General features: G+C 57.1%; 1 protein-coding gene across 3 annotated transcripts in view; it reads left to right on the top strand.

Annotated features, from left to right (window-relative positions):
• The window catches only part of ITPR3 (inositol 1,4,5-trisphosphate receptor type 3), a 46,093-nt gene that overhangs the window by 16,562 nt on the left and 12,351 nt on the right, over positions 1 to 17,180 (top strand). For 2 of the 3 annotated variants that reach the window (XM_068917958.1, XM_068917956.1), the window contains exons 4-39: positions 186 to 272; positions 513 to 671; positions 833 to 931; positions 1,093 to 1,176; positions 1,990 to 2,136; positions 2,616 to 2,711; positions 4,052 to 4,102; positions 4,712 to 4,854; positions 5,156 to 5,255; positions 5,550 to 5,710; positions 6,480 to 6,621; positions 6,869 to 7,030; positions 7,194 to 7,366; positions 7,518 to 7,637; positions 7,875 to 8,057; positions 8,156 to 8,407; positions 8,687 to 8,831; positions 9,085 to 9,232; positions 9,615 to 9,811; positions 9,999 to 10,128; positions 10,471 to 10,528; positions 10,753 to 10,918; positions 11,116 to 11,280; positions 11,501 to 11,569; positions 12,019 to 12,144; positions 12,321 to 12,443; positions 12,659 to 12,859; positions 13,298 to 13,549; positions 13,753 to 13,878; positions 14,217 to 14,342; positions 14,506 to 14,626; positions 15,414 to 15,598; positions 15,747 to 15,895; positions 16,062 to 16,170; positions 16,342 to 16,432; positions 16,710 to 16,879. In XM_068917958.1, coding sequence (XP_068774059.1) covers positions 186 to 272; positions 513 to 671; positions 833 to 931; positions 1,093 to 1,176; positions 1,990 to 2,136; positions 2,616 to 2,711; positions 4,052 to 4,102; positions 4,712 to 4,854; positions 5,156 to 5,255; positions 5,550 to 5,710; positions 6,480 to 6,621; positions 6,869 to 7,030; positions 7,194 to 7,366; positions 7,518 to 7,637; positions 7,875 to 8,057; positions 8,156 to 8,407; positions 8,687 to 8,831; positions 9,085 to 9,232; positions 9,615 to 9,811; positions 9,999 to 10,128; positions 10,471 to 10,528; positions 10,753 to 10,918; positions 11,116 to 11,280; positions 11,501 to 11,569; positions 12,019 to 12,144; positions 12,321 to 12,443; positions 12,659 to 12,859; positions 13,298 to 13,549; positions 13,753 to 13,878; positions 14,217 to 14,342; positions 14,506 to 14,626; positions 15,414 to 15,598; positions 15,747 to 15,895; positions 16,062 to 16,170; positions 16,342 to 16,432; positions 16,710 to 16,879 — 5,016 coding nt within the window. The remainder of the gene's footprint in view (positions 1 to 185; positions 273 to 512; positions 672 to 832; positions 932 to 1,092; positions 1,177 to 1,989; positions 2,137 to 2,615; positions 2,712 to 4,051; positions 4,103 to 4,711; positions 4,855 to 5,155; positions 5,256 to 5,549; positions 5,711 to 6,479; positions 6,622 to 6,868; positions 7,031 to 7,193; positions 7,367 to 7,517; positions 7,638 to 7,874; positions 8,058 to 8,155; positions 8,408 to 8,686; positions 8,832 to 9,084; positions 9,233 to 9,614; positions 9,812 to 9,998; positions 10,129 to 10,470; positions 10,529 to 10,752; positions 10,919 to 11,115; positions 11,281 to 11,500; positions 11,570 to 12,018; positions 12,145 to 12,320; positions 12,444 to 12,658; positions 12,860 to 13,297; positions 13,550 to 13,752; positions 13,879 to 14,216; positions 14,343 to 14,505; positions 14,627 to 15,413; positions 15,599 to 15,746; positions 15,896 to 16,061; positions 16,171 to 16,341; positions 16,433 to 16,709; positions 16,880 to 17,180) is intronic. The other variant, XM_068917957.1, reaches the window with a different exon arrangement.

The following is a 17,180-nucleotide window of genomic DNA, read 5'->3' as shown; positions in this document are numbered from 1 at the left end:
TATATTTCTGGGCCATTCAGTGATATAACTGTGCTGGGGTATTTGGGGGACAGAGGGGTGCTGATGTGTCCCAGCCTGTCTCCTCTGCCCTCACCACAGCTGAGGGTGAGGTGGCCTCTCCAGGGCTGGCTCCTGGTGGGGGGCTGGTACTCACCAAGCTCTGATCTTCTCCTCTTGGTGGACAGCATGCGGCCCAGATGGAGCAGAAGCAGAACGAGACGGAGAACAAGAAAGTGCATGGGGACGTGGTGAAATACGGCAGCGTCATACAGGTATGGGCGCTTGCTCTCCCCTCCGGTGGGCTCGACGCTCTGCTTTTGGGCCCAGGCTGCTCCTACTGATGGGGTTTTGGGGGAGATGCATGGATCCAAGCAAACATGAGCAGAACAGAGTCGGGCAGTGCTGGAATGGGCTCACAGCATCACTCCCGGGCAGGGACCAGCCCTGAGGTCCCTTGTAGCCCCCAGGCTTTGTTGCTGCGGGGAGCTCAGCTGCGGCGTTTGGCTTTGCAGCTCCTCCACATGAAGAGTAACAAGTACCTAACGGTGAACAAGCGCCTGCCAGCCCTGCTCGAGAAGAATGCGATGCGGGTGACGCTGGACGCCACCGGCAATGAAGGGTCCTGGCTCTTCATCCAGCCCTTCTGGAAGCTGAGGAGCAACGGAGATAACGTGAGTGCCGGGCCAAAGCTGGGGAGAAACGTCCCCAAGCGAAGACGTCGGGGTCTAGCATGAAGAGCTCTGAGCTGAACAGCAGTGGGGCACGTGTGCCACCGGCCCAGGGTGCCTGGTCTCATCCTCACTCCCCCTCTTCCTCGTTTTGCCCTCCCCAGGTAGTGGTGGGGGACAAAGTGATCCTGAACCCCGTGAACGCCGGGCAGCCACTGCACGCCAGCAACTACGAGCTTGCTGACAACGCCGGCTGCAAAGAGGTACTGGGAGCTGGGGGAGCCGGGGCTGGGGCCAGGCTGTGAAAGTGGGATCTGGCTTTCAGGGCTTGCCTGGCTTTTGGCAGGGGTTAGGGTTTTTTTTTTTTTTTGCCTTTTTTCTAGTTCCTTCTCTAGTATTGTGAGCTCTCTCTCTTGCTCCGCAGGTGAACTCAGTTAATTGTAACACCAGCTGGAAAATCAACCTCTTCATGCAGTTCTGCGACCACCTGGAGGAAGTGCTGAAGGGGGTAAGGAAGGGGTGTTTGTCCTGCTGCTGCCGGCTGCTAGGGACCTGGCCCGGTCCCCCTGCTCTGTCAGGACGTGTGACGAGCTGTTTGGCTGTGTGACAAGGCTAGAGGAAGGAGACACCAGATCTGCTTTTGGGAGTCTTCATTTCTAGGAGAACTCATCACTCAGAGCACTTAACAGCAAGTTAGAGTGGGATATTTTAGTATCTACTGGCAGGAGGTACCCAGGAGGGCATCAAATTACCCTCTGCCTTATTACATTAAATCTGCTCTTGAGGACAATACGTGACACAGTGCCGACAGTGGCTTCCATCTATGTGGACAATTTTGGGAGCAGTAAGAGGCGGTTTAGCCGTGCAGCGGTGCTGACTGTTGCCTGGGAAAGGAACTTTCCCTACAGAGCTATTGTTCAGGTCTGAGGTCCTCCAGGAAGCAGCTGGCTGGATATTGATTGTGATGATCTTACAGGTCCTCGTCCCCAGGCGCACGCTTCTCCCTGCCTTCCCACATGCACCACATTCTCCTCCTGGAGGCATTAATGCCTTAAACACATTGGTGAGCTGAGCCTCTGCCTGCTCCAAGGGCATAAAGTAGTTGGTTTTGCTCCCATTTTACAGCTTGGGGAGTGGAAGCACAGAGCAGTGATTTGCACGAGCAGGGCAATGCCATTGCAGAGGATGCGGGGTGCCCCCGTGCCCGCAGTCCCTGCTGCAGCCATGAGACGAGGTGCCCTCCCATGGCACTCAGAGGAGCATTTGTGTTGGGAAAGGCAAGTTTTGTCTGCTGGGCTTCACCACCGTTTCCCTGTGCCAGGGGGACGTGGTGAGGCTCTTCCACGCCGAGCAGGAGAAGTTTCTCACCTGCGACGAGTACAAGGGCAAGCTGCACGTCTTCCTCCGCACCACCCTGAGGCAGTCGGCCACTTCGGCCACCAGCTCCAACGCCCTGTGGGAGGTGGAGGTGAGCTGGGATGGGACAGGATGGGATGCAGAGCGTGTCGGTGTCCTAGCATCCAGCCCGGCTATCTTTGGGCACGTGGGTTGCTGTGTTTGCAAGAAGCAGCGGTTATTTCTGTGCCTTTCAAGCCTTGAGTTTCCACCGGGTTTGGCAGCCTGGGCTGTGCCAGCAAAAGCCAGTGCCAAGCTCAAACTCCGCCAGAGGGCTGGAAAGGGCAGCGGGCGCGGGTTTCTGCAGCACAAACAGCCCGCGCTCTGCCCAGCGCGCCCACGAGGGGACGAGCCTCCCTCCGGCTTGTCCCTGTCTGTCTCCCCGCCGTCCGCGCCCCGAGTATATTTGCTCACAGCTGCCTTCGAGATAGGGCAGGGCTCTTATCGCCGGTGTATCTGCCCAAGGTCAGGCGGAGCGTCGGAGGCAGGAATGGCATCCCGGCGCACCCCGGCCGTGTGCGCCGCCGGCTGAGTCTCCTGTGCTTCTTCCAGGTGGTCCATCACGATCCGTGCCGAGGAGGAGCTGGGCACTGGAACGGCTTGTACCGCTTCAAGCACCTCGCCACCGGCAACTACCTGGCAGCAGAGGTAAGGGGCGAGCAGAGAGCGCAGACACCTGCTGCTACCGCCCCGCGCAAAGGGAGCGTGAGGCCGCCCTTAGAGCAGCGATGTCCCTCCAGAGCAGCAAATGCCCCATCCTGCAGCTGCCCGGGGATGCTCTCAGGACCACCTCGGCCCTGCTCTGTTTTGCATTCAGAGCCTCCCGCCTGGGTAGCGTCTGGACCCTGACGGCTCCTGCTCGCTCGCAGGAGGCAGAGACGCCGTGTGCTGGGACCGGGGCCATGAACAATGTTGTTATTTGCCCGTTTGCAGGGCTAGGCTATCTCTGCTGAAACCCCCTACCCCGCAGTGCCGGGGTTTGCTGGCCAGACTCATTGTTCACGGCTCCCTCCTTGGCCCACGGCGTGTTCGGTCCAGGGGCGGCAGGCAGCGGGGAGGCTGGGGCTTTCCTATAATTTACTTGCTCCAGGCCAAGCGATTGTACCAGTACAGCCTCCTTGTGCACTGGGACTGGGAGACAGTTTGGCTGCATTTAACTCTTTCTGATCAAGTTTTGCACTTCCCCATCCTCTGGTCTGTGGAGGCATCTAGAATTATCCTGGGCTGCAGGAGGTTTTGGCAAAATCCAGGCCTGGAAACATCATCTGTTGAATTTTTTTGCTCCTCTTTGAGGCTGGTGCAAAGTCTCCTGGTAGTGGCACAGAGAGGTTTCAGCACTCACAAAATGCGGTCAGTGCATCAGAGATGAGCTGCCACAGCCAAGGGAGAAACAGTCCTTTGGCGTTACCTGCTGCGGTCGGGGGAGCATGGACACATCTGGGGGGATCGCAGCGCGTGCAAGTGCCAGAGGTGCTCCCTAACTTGAAGATGGCTAAATAGAGCCGCCTGGGGCCCTGCCTATCAGTGCCAGGATGGAAAAGAGCAAATAGCGGGGCTGCTGCCAAACTTCTGAAATGGCTGCTGAATGTGGGTGCCTTAAAACAAGACACGTTCAGGTAGGATCTGCAGAGGAAAGAAGGTCTCCATCCAGGGCTGGTGTTGTCCAACTTACCTTGCTCAGTGAAACCTCCACCTGGGGCCTCAAAGGATTTACAGCAAGAGCTCACCTTGCTGTAATGAAGAGTCCCAGGGTCTGCTAGCCACGGCTCACCCCGTCCTGGTCCTGGCTAGTGGGGATGCTGCGATGTGCTGGTGGGTCATGTCCTCTGTGCTGGTCTCCTCTCTCTGTTCCAGGCTGCTGGCGATGTGATCGAGGAAGGCAGGACTAGAGATAATCCCTCCCCACCCCCCACCTCATGCTCAGGGTTTTGGAGGGACCAAGTCAGAGGATTGATAGCTGTCTCTCATCTCCCTCTTTAACTTTTCAGGAAAACCCAAGTTATAAAGGAGACGTGGCTGAGCCCAAAGCAGCACCCACGGTGAGCTGTGTGCAGCCTTGCTAGCAGAAACGCTGCTGCTGCTGCCTGAAATCACGCCGTCTCTTAGCCCCTGTCCGAGAGCAGGGCATCGTCCCGTAGCAGAGCACGCCGCAGGGACGGGGAGCTGCTTGGTGCTGAAGCTGCTACTCAGGGCAACCCCGGAGGCTGCTATGCAGCTGGGCTGCCGAGCAGTGCGTCCCCGTGCCTGGCGCTGTAGAGTAGCATCCCTATTTTTGCGCTTGCAAGAGGACCCGGCTGAGAGCCATTGGAGCGGTCCCAGTGCCCGGTGCATGTTGCATCCCAGGCCAGAGGGGTGTGCAGATGAAGTGCTGGTAGAAGAGAGACTTGGACTTTCAGGGGATTTTTCTCTTTGCACTGGTAAGGTTTGGAGATGGGGTGGTCTCATAGCTCAGGTGCATCACGCCATGCTTGTGCTCTTCCAGCCCCTTGTTCATCTCCATGCTGCTAAGCCCGGCCCAGTGTCCGAGCGAAAGCTTCTGCTCTGAACGTAGCTGCTGCGTGTCCCTTCTGATCCCGCGTGCGCGGGGAGGCTGGGCTCGTCGGGGCAGTCGCTCTGTGCCGTGCTCAGAGCCGCTTTCCCCTGCACAGGGGAGCAGCAGCCGCTCCAGCCGCAGGAACACAGGGGAGAAGATCAAATACCGCCTGGTGGCCGTGCCTCATGGCAATGACATTGCCTCCCTCTTTGAGCTGGACCCTACAACGCTGCAGAAGACTGACTCCTTCGTCCCACGGTACGTGAGCACGTGTGTGCCCTTCAGCCCATGGTGAAGGCAGAGCTGTGAATTTGAGCCTCGTTTGCTGCCTGTAGTCTGGGCTTCTCTCCCTGGGAAAGTCCCAAGGCTGTGTCTAAGAGGGAGAGATTTGAGGGACTGCAAAAAAGCAGGGAGAGACCAGCGGATTAATCACGTGGCATCAAGTCTTGGTGCTGGGGCCCAGCCTGTTCTCGGCAGAGGTTTGCCCAGTGCGGGGGAAGCGGTGGGGTGACAGTTTGCCCACGTGGGGCTGCTCACAGCCATGCTGTGCTGTTTGCAGGAACTCCTATGTGAGGCTGCGCCACCTCTGCACCAACACATGGATCCAGAGCACCAACGTTCCCATTGACATCGATGAGGAGAGACCCATCCGCCTCATGGTAGGGCCAGCACTCCATCCTCCAGCGTGCAGGTCCTCCCCCTGGGCTCTGCCCGCTTGCTTCTTCCTCCTTTGCACCCTGATCTGCCTGGAGATCCCTTCACCTGGGGGCTGAAATATCCTGGTAATCCAAGGGGGCAGGAGGAAACCAACCTGGAGCCCACTGGTGGGGAGAAACTGGGTCCCTGACTTCACCCCTGGGTGGGTGGCAGAGGTGGAGGATGAGCCCAGGCCAGCACGGACATGTCCAGCTGTGCCCCACCAGCATGATGCCGGGTTCCCCTTTGCTTTCCAGCTCGGCACCTGCCCCACCAAGGAAGACAAAGAAGCTTTTGCCATTGTCTCCGTGCCCGTGTCTGAAATCCGGGACTTGGACTTTGCTAATGATGCCAGCTCCATGCTGGCCAACGTGGTGGAGAAGATGAACGAAGGTTTTCTCAGCCAGAATGACCGGAGGTAAAAAGAATCATTTCCCTTTGGGGATGGGGCCATGCCAGGCTCCTCCAGAGCCCTAAACCATCGCTGCCACTCCGGGCCCCTGCCTGGGTCTTGGTGCCAGCGCTGTCTTGCTTTCCTGCTGGTGACCCAACTCCCTGCCTGCTACTCCCAGGGGTCTGACAAGGAAATCAGATAACGTCAGACCTGCTCTGGCCTCTCCTTTGCCGCTAGAAAAATAACTGAGGGGGAGATGGCCCCACGATAGGGGCAGCCTGGTTAGTCACAGTGTTATTTTTAGGTGGGTGGGTTCTTGGTGTTTCCTGAGCAAACACAGATACTCCGTGGGACAGAACAAGTCGATTCCGCCCTGCCACCCCTTGCAATGCTGGTGCTGCCGCACTGGTGCTGCCGCAAAGGTGACTAAAGGGACAGAGAGGTTCAATGCAAAATTCCCAGCATGAATCACGAGCGAAGGCCCGTGGTGTTTACCCAGGGTACCTGACTCAGGAAGATAGTTTCCTTAGGAACCGCAAGGGCTGTAAAAGTCTCAGGCTTCAGGGCAGCAAGCAGCCTCTAGCAGGAGGCGGGAGAAAAGATCAGCTAGCAAGCTCTCCCTGGCAGGAGTTTGAAGCCTAAGCGTGGGCTTGTTGGCCCTCCAAAACGTGCCTGAAGCCTCACCAGCTGCGTTGCAGGGGCTCTAGTCTAGATGGGCAAGTGGCCTCCTGCCATGCTGGCCCTGCAGGGTGGAGGATCCTGCTGCCCGACTGGCACCATGCCCCTTCGGCAGGTTCGTGATCCAGCTGCTGGAAGACTTGGTGTTTTTCGTCAGTGACGTCCCCAACAATGGCCAGAACGTGCTGGACATTGTGGTGACCAAGCCCAACCGGGAGCGGCAGAAGCTTATGCGGGAGCAGAACATCCTCAAGCAGGTGAGCGGCCCTGAGCTATATGCTCAAGCAGGGCTGAGCTCTGGCAGAGACGCTTTGCTCTGCCCGGGGCCACGCCAGAGGCCAGGGCTTCCAAAAAGCCCTGTGGAAGAGGCTTAGCTGGCCTTGAGCTCATGCTATGGTGGTGTAATGGGCCCTCCTGCCAAGCACGGCCAGTGTCCAGCACAGAGAGGAGGAGAGGACAATGGGGAGAGGGATGCAGCACCTCATCATCTCCAATTTTGGGCAGATCTTTGGGATCCTGAAAGCCCCTTTCAAGGACAAAGGCGGGGAAGGGCCCCTGGTGCGGCTAGAGGAGCTGTCGGACCAGAAAAACGCTCCCTACCAGTATATGTTTCGCCTGTGCTACCGTGTGCTCCGGCACTCCCAGGAGGACTATCGCAAGAACCAGGTGTGTTGGGTCACCTTGGTCTCCATCCCGGGAGCCGCATCCCAGCCCATGTTGCATGGCCCTTGGGGGTTTGCGGAGGCCTCAGAGGGGCATTGTCAGACCCCGGCACCCCCACAGGGATGCAGCCCTGTCTGCTGCCTCATCTCCTCTCTGCCTACTGCAGGAGCACATCGCCAAGCAGTTCGGCATGATGCAGTCTCAGATCGGCTATGACATTCTGGCCGAAGATACCATCACGGCCCTGCTGCACAACAACCGCAAGCTGCTGGAGAAGCACATCACAAAGACCGAGGTGGAGACCTTCGTCAGCCTGGTGCGCAAGAACCGCGAGCCACGGTGGGTGTCCAGACGCACTCTGTCCCAGGGCAGGGCTGGAAAAGCGTTTTATGCAACCTGATGGGTGGGGGTTAGGGGCAGAAAGAGCCTCTGTTGTCAAACCCCCCCCCCCTTGACCGTGAGCTATCTCTGCTCTGCCCTTGCCTCACAGGTTTTTGGACTACCTCTCAGACCTGTGTGTGTCCAACCACATTGCCATCCCTGTCACCCAGGAGCTGATCTGCAAGTGTGTGCTGGACCCAAAGAATAGCGACATCCTCATCAAAACGGAGTGAGTAACCATGGGTCTTCTGGGGTTGGGATTGCATCTGGGTTGGGTGCCTAGCCCTGCCTGCAGCCAGTTTCCTCGGTGCCCCGTTTCCTGGCTGTAAAACCCCCATTGTCCTATAGGCAGTGTGCCTCTGTGGTTACAGCGTGAGATGAGGGGTAGGATCCTGCCTCTGGGATGAGGTGTGGCCGTTCCCAGTCAAGGGAAGTGTCCCTAGTTTTATCCCTTTTCCACCCCTAGGCTGAGGCCGGTGAAGGAGATGTCCCAGACCCATGAATACCTAAGCATTGAGTACTCGGAGGAGGAGGTCTGGCTCACCTGGACGGACAAGAACAACGACCACCACGAGAAAAGCATCCGGCAGCTGGCACAGGAGGCACGAGCAGGCAATGCCCATGACGAGAATGTCCTGAGTTACTACAGGTGATGATGCCATGCCCTCTTCTCCCCAGGCTCCGGGGGGTGGGGGACAGAGTGAGGCTGTCAAGGTCACGTGGCCTCACTCCCTCACCCCTAAACAGGTACCAGCTGAAGCTGTTTGCCCGCATGTGCCTGGACCGCCAGTACTTGGCCATCAAGGAGATCTCCCAGCAGCTGGGTGTAGACCTGATCTTCCTCTGCATGGCAGATGAAATGCTGCCCTTTGATCTCCGGGCATCCTTCTGCCACCTCATGTTGCACGTGCACGTGGACAGGGACCCCCAGGAGCTGGTGATGCCTGTGAAGTTTGCACGGCTCTGGACTGAGATCCCCACAGCTATCACTATCAAAGAGTGAGATATTTCGAGGCTCGCAGGGGCTTTGAGGGGCAAAGCAGGAGGCACGAAGCCAGATGCCGTGCCCCTCTAGGGGACTGGGACTGGGGGTGTGGGTGTTTGTGGAATGAGTTTGACAGGTCTCAGTCTGGGAAGGAAAAAGTCTCTATCCATGACCGTCAATTCTGGCTGTGACAGCTCTCAGTGACTGCTTGGACAGTGCTCCTTCCAGGCTGAGTGAGAGGAGGCTTGCTGCCTCGCTTCTCTCCAGCTCACCCCCACTATCTCCCCTTGCAGCTACGATTCCAACCTCAACGTCTCCCGTGATGACAAGAAGAACAAGTTTGCCAGCACCATGGAGTTTGTGGAGGACTACCTCAACAACGTGGTGAGCGAGGCGGTGCCCTTCGCCAACGAGGAGAAGAACAAGCTCACTTTCGAGGTGCGAGACCTGTGCAGGGGGCAACAGTGCTCCTGAGGCTGCGGTAGATGGCCCTGCTGGCTATAGCGTAGGTGTTGCTGGCACCTTGCAGGGTGCAGCTTGGTTTGGCCAGTGCCCCTTAGGAGACCGCATCCAGTCCTTGAGGCTGCCTCTGGCTGATGAGGGCAGCCGCCTTGGCATCCCTTTCCCCATGCATTTGTTTCTTCTCCACCTGAGTGTGGAGAGGTCTGGAGTTTCCTTGTCCTCCCCCCAGGTCGTCAGCCTTGCCCACAACCTCATCTACTTCGGCTTCTACAGCTTCAGCGAGTTGCTGCGCCTGACGCGGACGCTGCTGGGCATCATTGACTGTGTCCAAAACCCCCAGCTGATGATGCAGGCAGTGTATAGCGATGAGGTGACCGGTGAGTCCCTGCTCCATCAGCAAGGTCGCTTGGCATGGTCCCATGGGAAAGTGTTTTCCATGGTCCATCCAGCACTTACCAGTTTTGGTTACAAGGAAAAAAAATCACAAGTTTGATCATGTGAAAGCTAGGCCTGCACTGAGAAGCAAGAGCTGTCAAGCCTTTGGCCTTTCCCAGTGTAGGATGCAAAGTGAGCAAGAAATGCTGCAAACGTCCCAGCAATAACAAAGGCTTGGCCGTGCCAGAGGAATAGCAAGTCCCTTCTGCTCGTTCTCTGGTTAATGTCTAAAGCATTTTCCTGTTTAAGTGGGTCCTAACGTCAGTTCTCTCCCACCTTCCTTTCCCCATGTGATAACTCTGCACTCTGTGGCCACCTCTCTAGGAAAGAATGTGCGGAGATCAATCCAGGGCGTTGGGCAGATAATGTCCACCATGGTGCTGAGCAGGAAACAGTCCATCTTCAGCGCGCCAAGCCTCAGCACTGGGTCCACCCCAGAGCCAGTGGACAGAGGGAGGAGCATCGAGAATGAGAACATTGTGGTGATGGAGACCAAGCTGAAGATCCTGGAGATCTTGCAGGTGGGAGCCATGGAGAGGGAGAAACCAGGTTGGTGATGCTTGGAAGGAGGGAGGGAAGCGTTGGGGAGCTGCAGGGGGGACCCCTGGCTGGGAAAGGATGGTGAGGGAAAGGAGCAGTTGTCTGATACAGAGGCAGCTGGCATGAAAAGGACTCACTTTTGCTTTCTTCCCTCCCTGCTGCTACCAGTTCATCCTGAATGTGCGGCTGGACTATAGGATTTCCTACCTACTTTCTGTCTTCAAGAAGGAGTTTGTAGAAGTCTACCCCATGCAGGACAGCGCAGCTGATGGGACAGCTCCAGCCTTTGACTCCACAAGTAACTCTTCCCCTTTGTTTCTGGTACCAGATAAACTCGGCAAACCGCACAGGCCGTGTAAATACTGGTGACGGAGGCAACAGCTTCAGCAGCTTTGGCGGCTGCTGCTGCTGTGGGGGACACAAGGGGTTGGAGTTTGTGCAGGAGGGAGAAGGAATCCTGTGTTCATTGAGGGCTGAGAGCTGCAGACGTGCTGTTCCCATGCGCCAGCCCCTGGAGAGACGGGCCAGCGCTTGGCATGTGCCTACCCGGGGAGCTAGGATAGTTCCTGCGGGGTTTCCGCCAAAGCGCAAAGATCACATCTGCTGCCCTGTTCACCTCCTGCATTCCCTCTCCCTTCAGCTGCAGCAATGAACCTGGACCGGATCGGCGAGCACGCAGAAGCCATGTTTGGTGTGGGGTGAGTCCCCTGGCCCCTCTGGTGCCCAGTTAGCCAGGCCATAGGGCTCTTCCCTCTCCTATACGTACTCACTGCTGAGTCTGAAAGCTGCAGGTGATGAGGAAGATCAGGCTATAAAGGCTAATGCAGCTGTCCCTATCAGCCCCGAGGGAGTAAGCACCCTGTGGAGTGCTTACAACCTCCCATGCGGCTGCTAATGCCAAGCGCTTTCATCTCGGCTTCAGGAAGACGAGCAGCATGCTGGAGGTAGATGATGAAGGAGGGAGGATGTTTCTCCGGGTGCTGATCCACCTGACGATGCACGACTACCCGCCGCTCATCTCTGGTTCCCTGCAGCTCCTCTTCAAACACTTCAGCCAGAGGCAGGAGGTCTTGCATACCTTCAAACAGGTAACACTGGCGGGGGAAGCTCCCCTGGAGCATCTGTAAGCCCGTGCTGGGCTGCCTGTGCAGGACGTGGGATGCCTCCCAGCCGAGGTGACTATCTGATGGCTCCTTTTCTTGTGAGGGAGATCTGGGAGAGGAGGGGAGCTGGGTTCATGCCCCAGACTGGTTGTTCAGGAACCCCTCTGGGAATGTCATTGCAGGTTCAGCTCCTGATCTCAGCCCAGGATGTTGAGAACTACAAGGTAATCAAGTCAGAGCTGGACAAACTCCGCACCATGGTAGAGAAATCAGAGCTCTGGGTGGACAAGAAAGGCAGCACCAAAGGAGACAGCACAGTGGAGGGGAACAAGAAGGAGAAGAAAGAGGTGAGAAGCCTGAGCAAGACTCTGGGAAGTGGGGTGGGAAAAGAGCAGGGAGCAGAGGTATAGCTCATTTAAATCCAATATGCATCACCCCTTGATGGGTCACACATGCCTCCCTGGAAGAGGAGAGTCAAAAGGTCCTGTGAGTGCACTAATTGCCCGGCATCAGAGAGGCTGAGGGGGAGGTGCAGTGGGACCTTGACCCGTTTCTCTCCCCTTGCAGCACACTGCCGATGAAGAGGTCATTGCTCCGGGAGAGAAGAGCAGCGAGAACTATCAGATAGTCAAGGGGGTAAGTGGCCCCCAATCCCACCTCTGGCAGCATCCCCAGGGCCACCCAGGTAAAGAGACGGACAGCCAGGGATGCCAGTCTGGCCTGGGTTAGCATGGCACGTACCAGCGAGAAGGAGATGGGAGAAGCTGTGGGGACACTCCTAACTTCTTCTACAGTTGAATTGGAAATGAGTCAAGCTGGGGCTTGTTCCTACGGCTCAGTGCAAGGAGCAGCCCTGTTAAATTACCAGAGCTCATGAGTGAGGAACGCAAGGGAGACTCCCACTGTGGGGGATTGAAGGGGAGAGGATCTGTGGTTGGCTCGAGAGCTCTCTCTGCATTGCACTGCCTGAAGGATGAGTCTGTGGAGAGTGCCTTTGGATTTTAAGCAGGCCCCCAGCGCTGATGGATGTCCTTATGGACTCACAGTCTCAATTCCCTTCCGGGCCACGGTTGTTCTCTCCCCAGATCCTGGAACGGCTGAATAAGATGTGTGGGGTCGGAGAGCAGGTGCGCAAGAAACAGCAGCGCCTGCTGAAGAACATGGACGCCCACAAAGTGATGCTGGATCTGCTGCAGATCCCTTACGAAAAGGTGGGCAAGCAGAAGCAGGCTGGGCTCGGCTCCTCCCAAAGTGCCTGGGGAGAGGGTGGAAGGTGCAGGGCCTTCTGGACTCTTGCAGCTCAGCCAGGGCAGGAGCCACAGCAGCCTGCTTCCCGCTCTCCATCCCTTGCCAACTCAGGCTGTTTCTCTACTCTGCTCTTCCTCAGGGTGATGCCAAGATGATGGAGATCCTGAAATTCACCCACCAGTTCCTGCAGAAGTTTTGTGCTGGCAATCAGGAAAACCAGGCGCTCTTGCACAAACACCTCAACCTCTTCCTGACACCAGGGGTAAAGAGAGGGGATTGAAGGGCTGTCATAGCCAGTAGCATAGGGAGAGATGATGGCACGCTGGGAGGTTGTAGGCCTGCAGCGGGCAAGGGCAAGAGTTAGAAAAGGCAGGACGAGATCTTTGGGAGAGGAAGGAGGATGGGAGGCAACAGGCAGCTGTTCTTCAGAGCCCTGCACAGTCCCCTGGTCTCACTTTGCCTCCCCCCATCCCACAGCTCTTGGAGGCCGAGACGATGCAGCACATCTTCCTCAACAACTACCAGCTCTGCTCGGAGATCAACGAGACGGTGCCGCAGCACTTCATCCACTGTGTGGCCACCCACGGCCGCCACGTGCAGTACCTCGACTTCCTGCACACCATCATCAAGGCTGAGGGCAAGTACGTCAAGAAGTGCCAGGACATGATCATGACCGAGGTGAGAGCCCCTCTCCCTGCCTGTGGGGCACGAGCACAGGGGGATGGCAGGACACGGCTCCCAGGAGCAGCAGGGTTGGCTTTTTCTGCAGGGAAGAGTCCTTTCTGGCTGCCCTGGTATATTGCAAAGAGCTCTGAGGTCTTGAAGTGAGGTCCAAGAGTCAATAACCATTTTGGAGAACATGGGCTGATCCCTTAGATTGGGATTTTTTTCCTTTCTGTGTGTCTTGGTAATGTGCTGCAGCAGGGCATCCCACAGGTTTTGAGTTTAATTGCGTTGCAAATGCTGTGTATTCCCTGTAAACACATGGTGCTTTCATCCCCCAACCCTGCCCAAGCAGTCCTTCTGTTTGCCCTGGGGCAGAGGAAGTGGTTTGTTGCCTGCTGAGGTTTTTCATCCTCCTTCTCTGGAACGGTGACTACTGAGCCTCCTCTGCAGCTCACCAACGCTGGGGACGACGTGGTGGTTTTCTACAATGACAAGGCCTCACTGGCCACCCTCCTGGAGATGATGACGGCAGCCAGGGACGGGGTGGAGGAGAACAGCCCCCTTATGTACCACATCTCGCTAGTAGACCTGCTGGCTGCCTGCGCTGAGGGCAAGAACGTGTACACAGAAATCAAGTGCACGTCCCTGCTGCCTTTGGAGGATGTGGTGCGGGTGGTGACGCATGAGGACTGCATCACCGAGGTATGGGGTGCCCAGCGAGGAGGGTGCCAGGGGGCTCAGGGGGTAACACACGAGGCAGAGGGCTGGAGGGAGGTGTTGTCGCTCTAGAGCTGCATGCTGCCAGGAGGGAGGAGGGAGACGCACAAGGGTCTCCCTGTCAGAGATGGAGAGCTGGGTTTGTCTTCTCACTGCGTCTGTGCCCTCTTGCCTTCTTCCCTTGGCAGGTGAAGATGGCCTATGTGAACTTTGTCAACCACTGCTATGTGGACACAGAGGTGGAGATGAAGGAGATCTACACCAGCAACCACATCTGGACTCTCTTCGAGAACTTCACCCTGGACATGGCCCGGGTGTGTGAGGAGGGCTGGGTGGGAGGGACACGGCAGAAACAGCCACTGCCCTGGCATGGGGACAGGTTGGCCTCATTGAGGCTTCCTCGAAGCCTGAGGACTTCCCCAGGGCCAGACATGCAGCTCGGACGCCACGAGGACTCGTGCAGCCTGGAGGGCTGCCCCATTATGGGCTGAGGATCAATCAGGGCTCTAAGGCATAGATCTAGGAGCTGTTTCACTGGGCATGTCCTCCCTGCTCAGCAAAGCTGCTGCATGCCAGCGGGCATCCAGCCAGGATGCTTGCTAATGCCACTGCAATACCTAGGTGCCATCAGCAGCCTTCCTTTTCCTTGCAGATGTGCAAGAAGCGAGAGAAGCGCCTCCCGGACCCCACCCTGGAGAAGTATGTGCTCACGGTGGTGCTGGACACCATCAACGCTTTCTTCAGCTCCCCTTTCTCAGAGAACAGCACCTCACTGCAGGTAACAGGACACTGTGTGGCTGAGCCCTGGCTGGACACTTCCCTTAGGAAGCATGACCTGTGCCAAGGAGACTTGGGGAGGAAGGGGGCTCACCCAAACAAGGAACTGCCCTAGGTCTGGAAGGGCCTTGCTGCAGTACAGACCTGCCCACTCTCTCCTTCAGACCCATCAGACCATTGTTGTGCAGCTTCTCCAGTCCACCATGAGGCTGCTGGAGTGCCCCTGGCTGCAGCAGCAGCACAAGAGCTCAGTGGAGGCCTGTATCCGGACGCTGGCCATGGTCGGTAAGGAGCTGTGCCACAGGGATGCTCTGCCTCCCCGCTGGAGAGGTGGACGCAGCCACCCTTGGCTGCCTCCACTCCCGGCAGCGAGCAAGAGCTGGCTGTCTTGTCTACTGCGAGTCTTGGCAGGGTGCCCTGGTGAGGGGCTACTGGCTGGGAACAGGGAGGTCTGGCTTGGAGACGTGCATTTTGAACTAGGTCTCTAGGGACTACCGGGGTGGTCTGGGAATAGCCAAAGCCTGGGTTTATCTGGGAGATTCCTGGTGTGTCCCTACTGGCAAAGGGCCCGGAAATAAAGTCAGGGTTTATGGCGGTTTTCCCTCTCCAGGACTTTGCCCTCAGCCCGCCCGTGGCTGTTTGACTCAGGACATGGGTTGTTAGCACTGAGTCACTGTATGGAAAGGATTGCTCGGTGGTTAGATGCTGGGTGGGGATGTGAGCTGGAATCTTAGGATTCCCCTTCGTAATTTTAGGCAGGGCACTTACAACCTCTCTGTGCTGTGCTTTCCCAACTGAAAACCGGCAGCAGTGCTGCCTCCTGTCCTACTGCAGGTGGCAGGCCAAGTTTCTAGGCAACGTTGTGCTGCAGTGGGGAGGGATGGATGGAAATACTCAACTCTTCACTAACCTGGGGGAGTTTTGTATTTAACCTAAATCTTCTTTACCGCAAACAAAGAGCTGGTAAAGGGGTGCCCAGCCCAAGGCAGTGTGGTAGGATCCAGCTGATGGCTTGGGCTGCCTCCCCACCGCCGTCATGGCTGGCCCCAACCCCAGCTCTCTCTCCTCGCAGCCAAGAGCCGCTCCATTGCCCTGCCCATGGATCTGGATGCCCATGTCAGCTCACTGCTGAACAGCAGCTCCACCAGCACTGTGCAGAGGAACACGTCCAGCTACAAGACAGCCACGCGGACCTTCCCTCGTGTCTCCACCACCCCCAACCAGTGGGACTACAAGAACATCATAGAGAAGCTGCAGGTATGGAGCAGGGGGTGGCGCAATCAGCGGTGCAGTGTGGCTCTGCTGTGGTGAAAGCAAGCAGCTGTTGGCATTGCATGGGTCCCTCTCCCATGCTCATGTTTCCTAGGCATGAATTGGCCCTCAAGGTGTGTGCTGTGATTTGTAGGACATCATCAACGCCCTGGAGGATCGCTTGAAACCCCTGGTGGAGGCTGAGTTGTCTGTCCTGGTGGATGTTCTACACCGGCCAGAGCTGCTTTTCATGGAAGGGACGGAGGCCTACCAGCGATGTGAGAGTGGAGGGTTCCTGTCCAAGTAAGGATGCTTTGCAATTGCCCAGGGGTTGCTGAGAGTATTAGGAAGGGCTGGAGCCTTTCATCCCTTGTGGTGCTGGTCGGATGTGTGTCTGCAGAGTTGGGGGGAGGTGGGACCCTCTTGTCCCTCTGGGCTGCGTAATGGTGGCTCTGTTGTGCTTGGCCAGGCTGGTGCAGCACACCAAGGACCTCATGGAGACAGAAGAGAAGCTCTGCATCAAAGTGCTGAGGACATTGCAACAGATGCTGGTGAAGAGGAACAAGTATGGCGAGAGGGTGAGCATCACTGCCCTGCAACACATCCCCAGCCCTTCTCCTCTACCATGCACCTCCCGCTCTTCAGCCTGGCAGCGTGCTTCCTGCTGTGGCCCGTGGGCCCTCAGCCTCGTTCCGCTCTAGCGCTGGCCCTGGAGTTGGGAGCCTCATGACGTTTATTTGTCTTGGCAGGGCAACCTGCTGCGGAAAATGCTCCTGAACAATTACCTGCAGAACAAGAAGTCCAGCTCCAAAGGGGAAATTGTGGATGCTGCTGGGGGAGGTGAGTGCCCCTCTCCTGTGCTTTCCCTGTCTTTCTGTGCTGCTCATGCGCACTTTGAACACTCAGCTCCTAAGCCATGATGTGGTCAGGTTTGTAGCTGGTCTCCATGCTCCCAGCGCCACCAGAAGACAGGATTTGGGCAGATGAAGGATTGAAGGTCCTATTGGGAGTTATTTTGCTCAGATGCCCCTGCACAAAGACACCCTGTTAACTGTACTCGTTCTCCCACATGACCGCAGTGTCACGGCCTCACATCCGTTTGGGTCCTCTTGTGTAGGCCAAGACCAGGACTGGTCCGCTATCGCTGCTGTCCAGTGCCGGCTGGACCGAGAAGGGGCCACCAAGTTGGTGGCTGACCTCATCATGAACACCAAGAACGAGAAGATTTTCCAAGAGAGCATCCTGCTTGCCATTCGGCTGCTGGACGGAGGCAACACGGAGATCCAGGTGCTGAGCTCTGGCTGTGCAGTGGGCATCCATCCCAGGGGACCCTGGGGAGCTGCAGTTTGATTTGTGTAGCGCTATGGTCCCAGCACTTGGAAGATGGGGTGTGCAGGGCATTCCTTGGTCCCTGGCTCGGCTCCTGGACAGCAGGCTTTGCCAAAACGTCAGTTAGCAGGATAGTTGCATGTGTTTGCTGGCCATCCAGAAGAGGAACTTCAGAAGTCTCTGTCAGCTTGAATTTTCTGACTCAGTGTCTGGATGCTGTGAAAGGGGCAGGTTGTTGCTGGCAGGTTTCTGGAGTAAT

Source organism: Struthio camelus, chromosome 24, assembly GCF_040807025.1.
Source record: "Struthio camelus isolate bStrCam1 chromosome 24, bStrCam1.hap1, whole genome shotgun sequence".
NCBI classification, from domain to species: Eukaryota; Metazoa; Chordata; class Aves; order Struthioniformes; family Struthionidae; genus Struthio; species Struthio camelus.
This window is presented reverse-complemented; position numbering and strand designations above follow the sequence as displayed.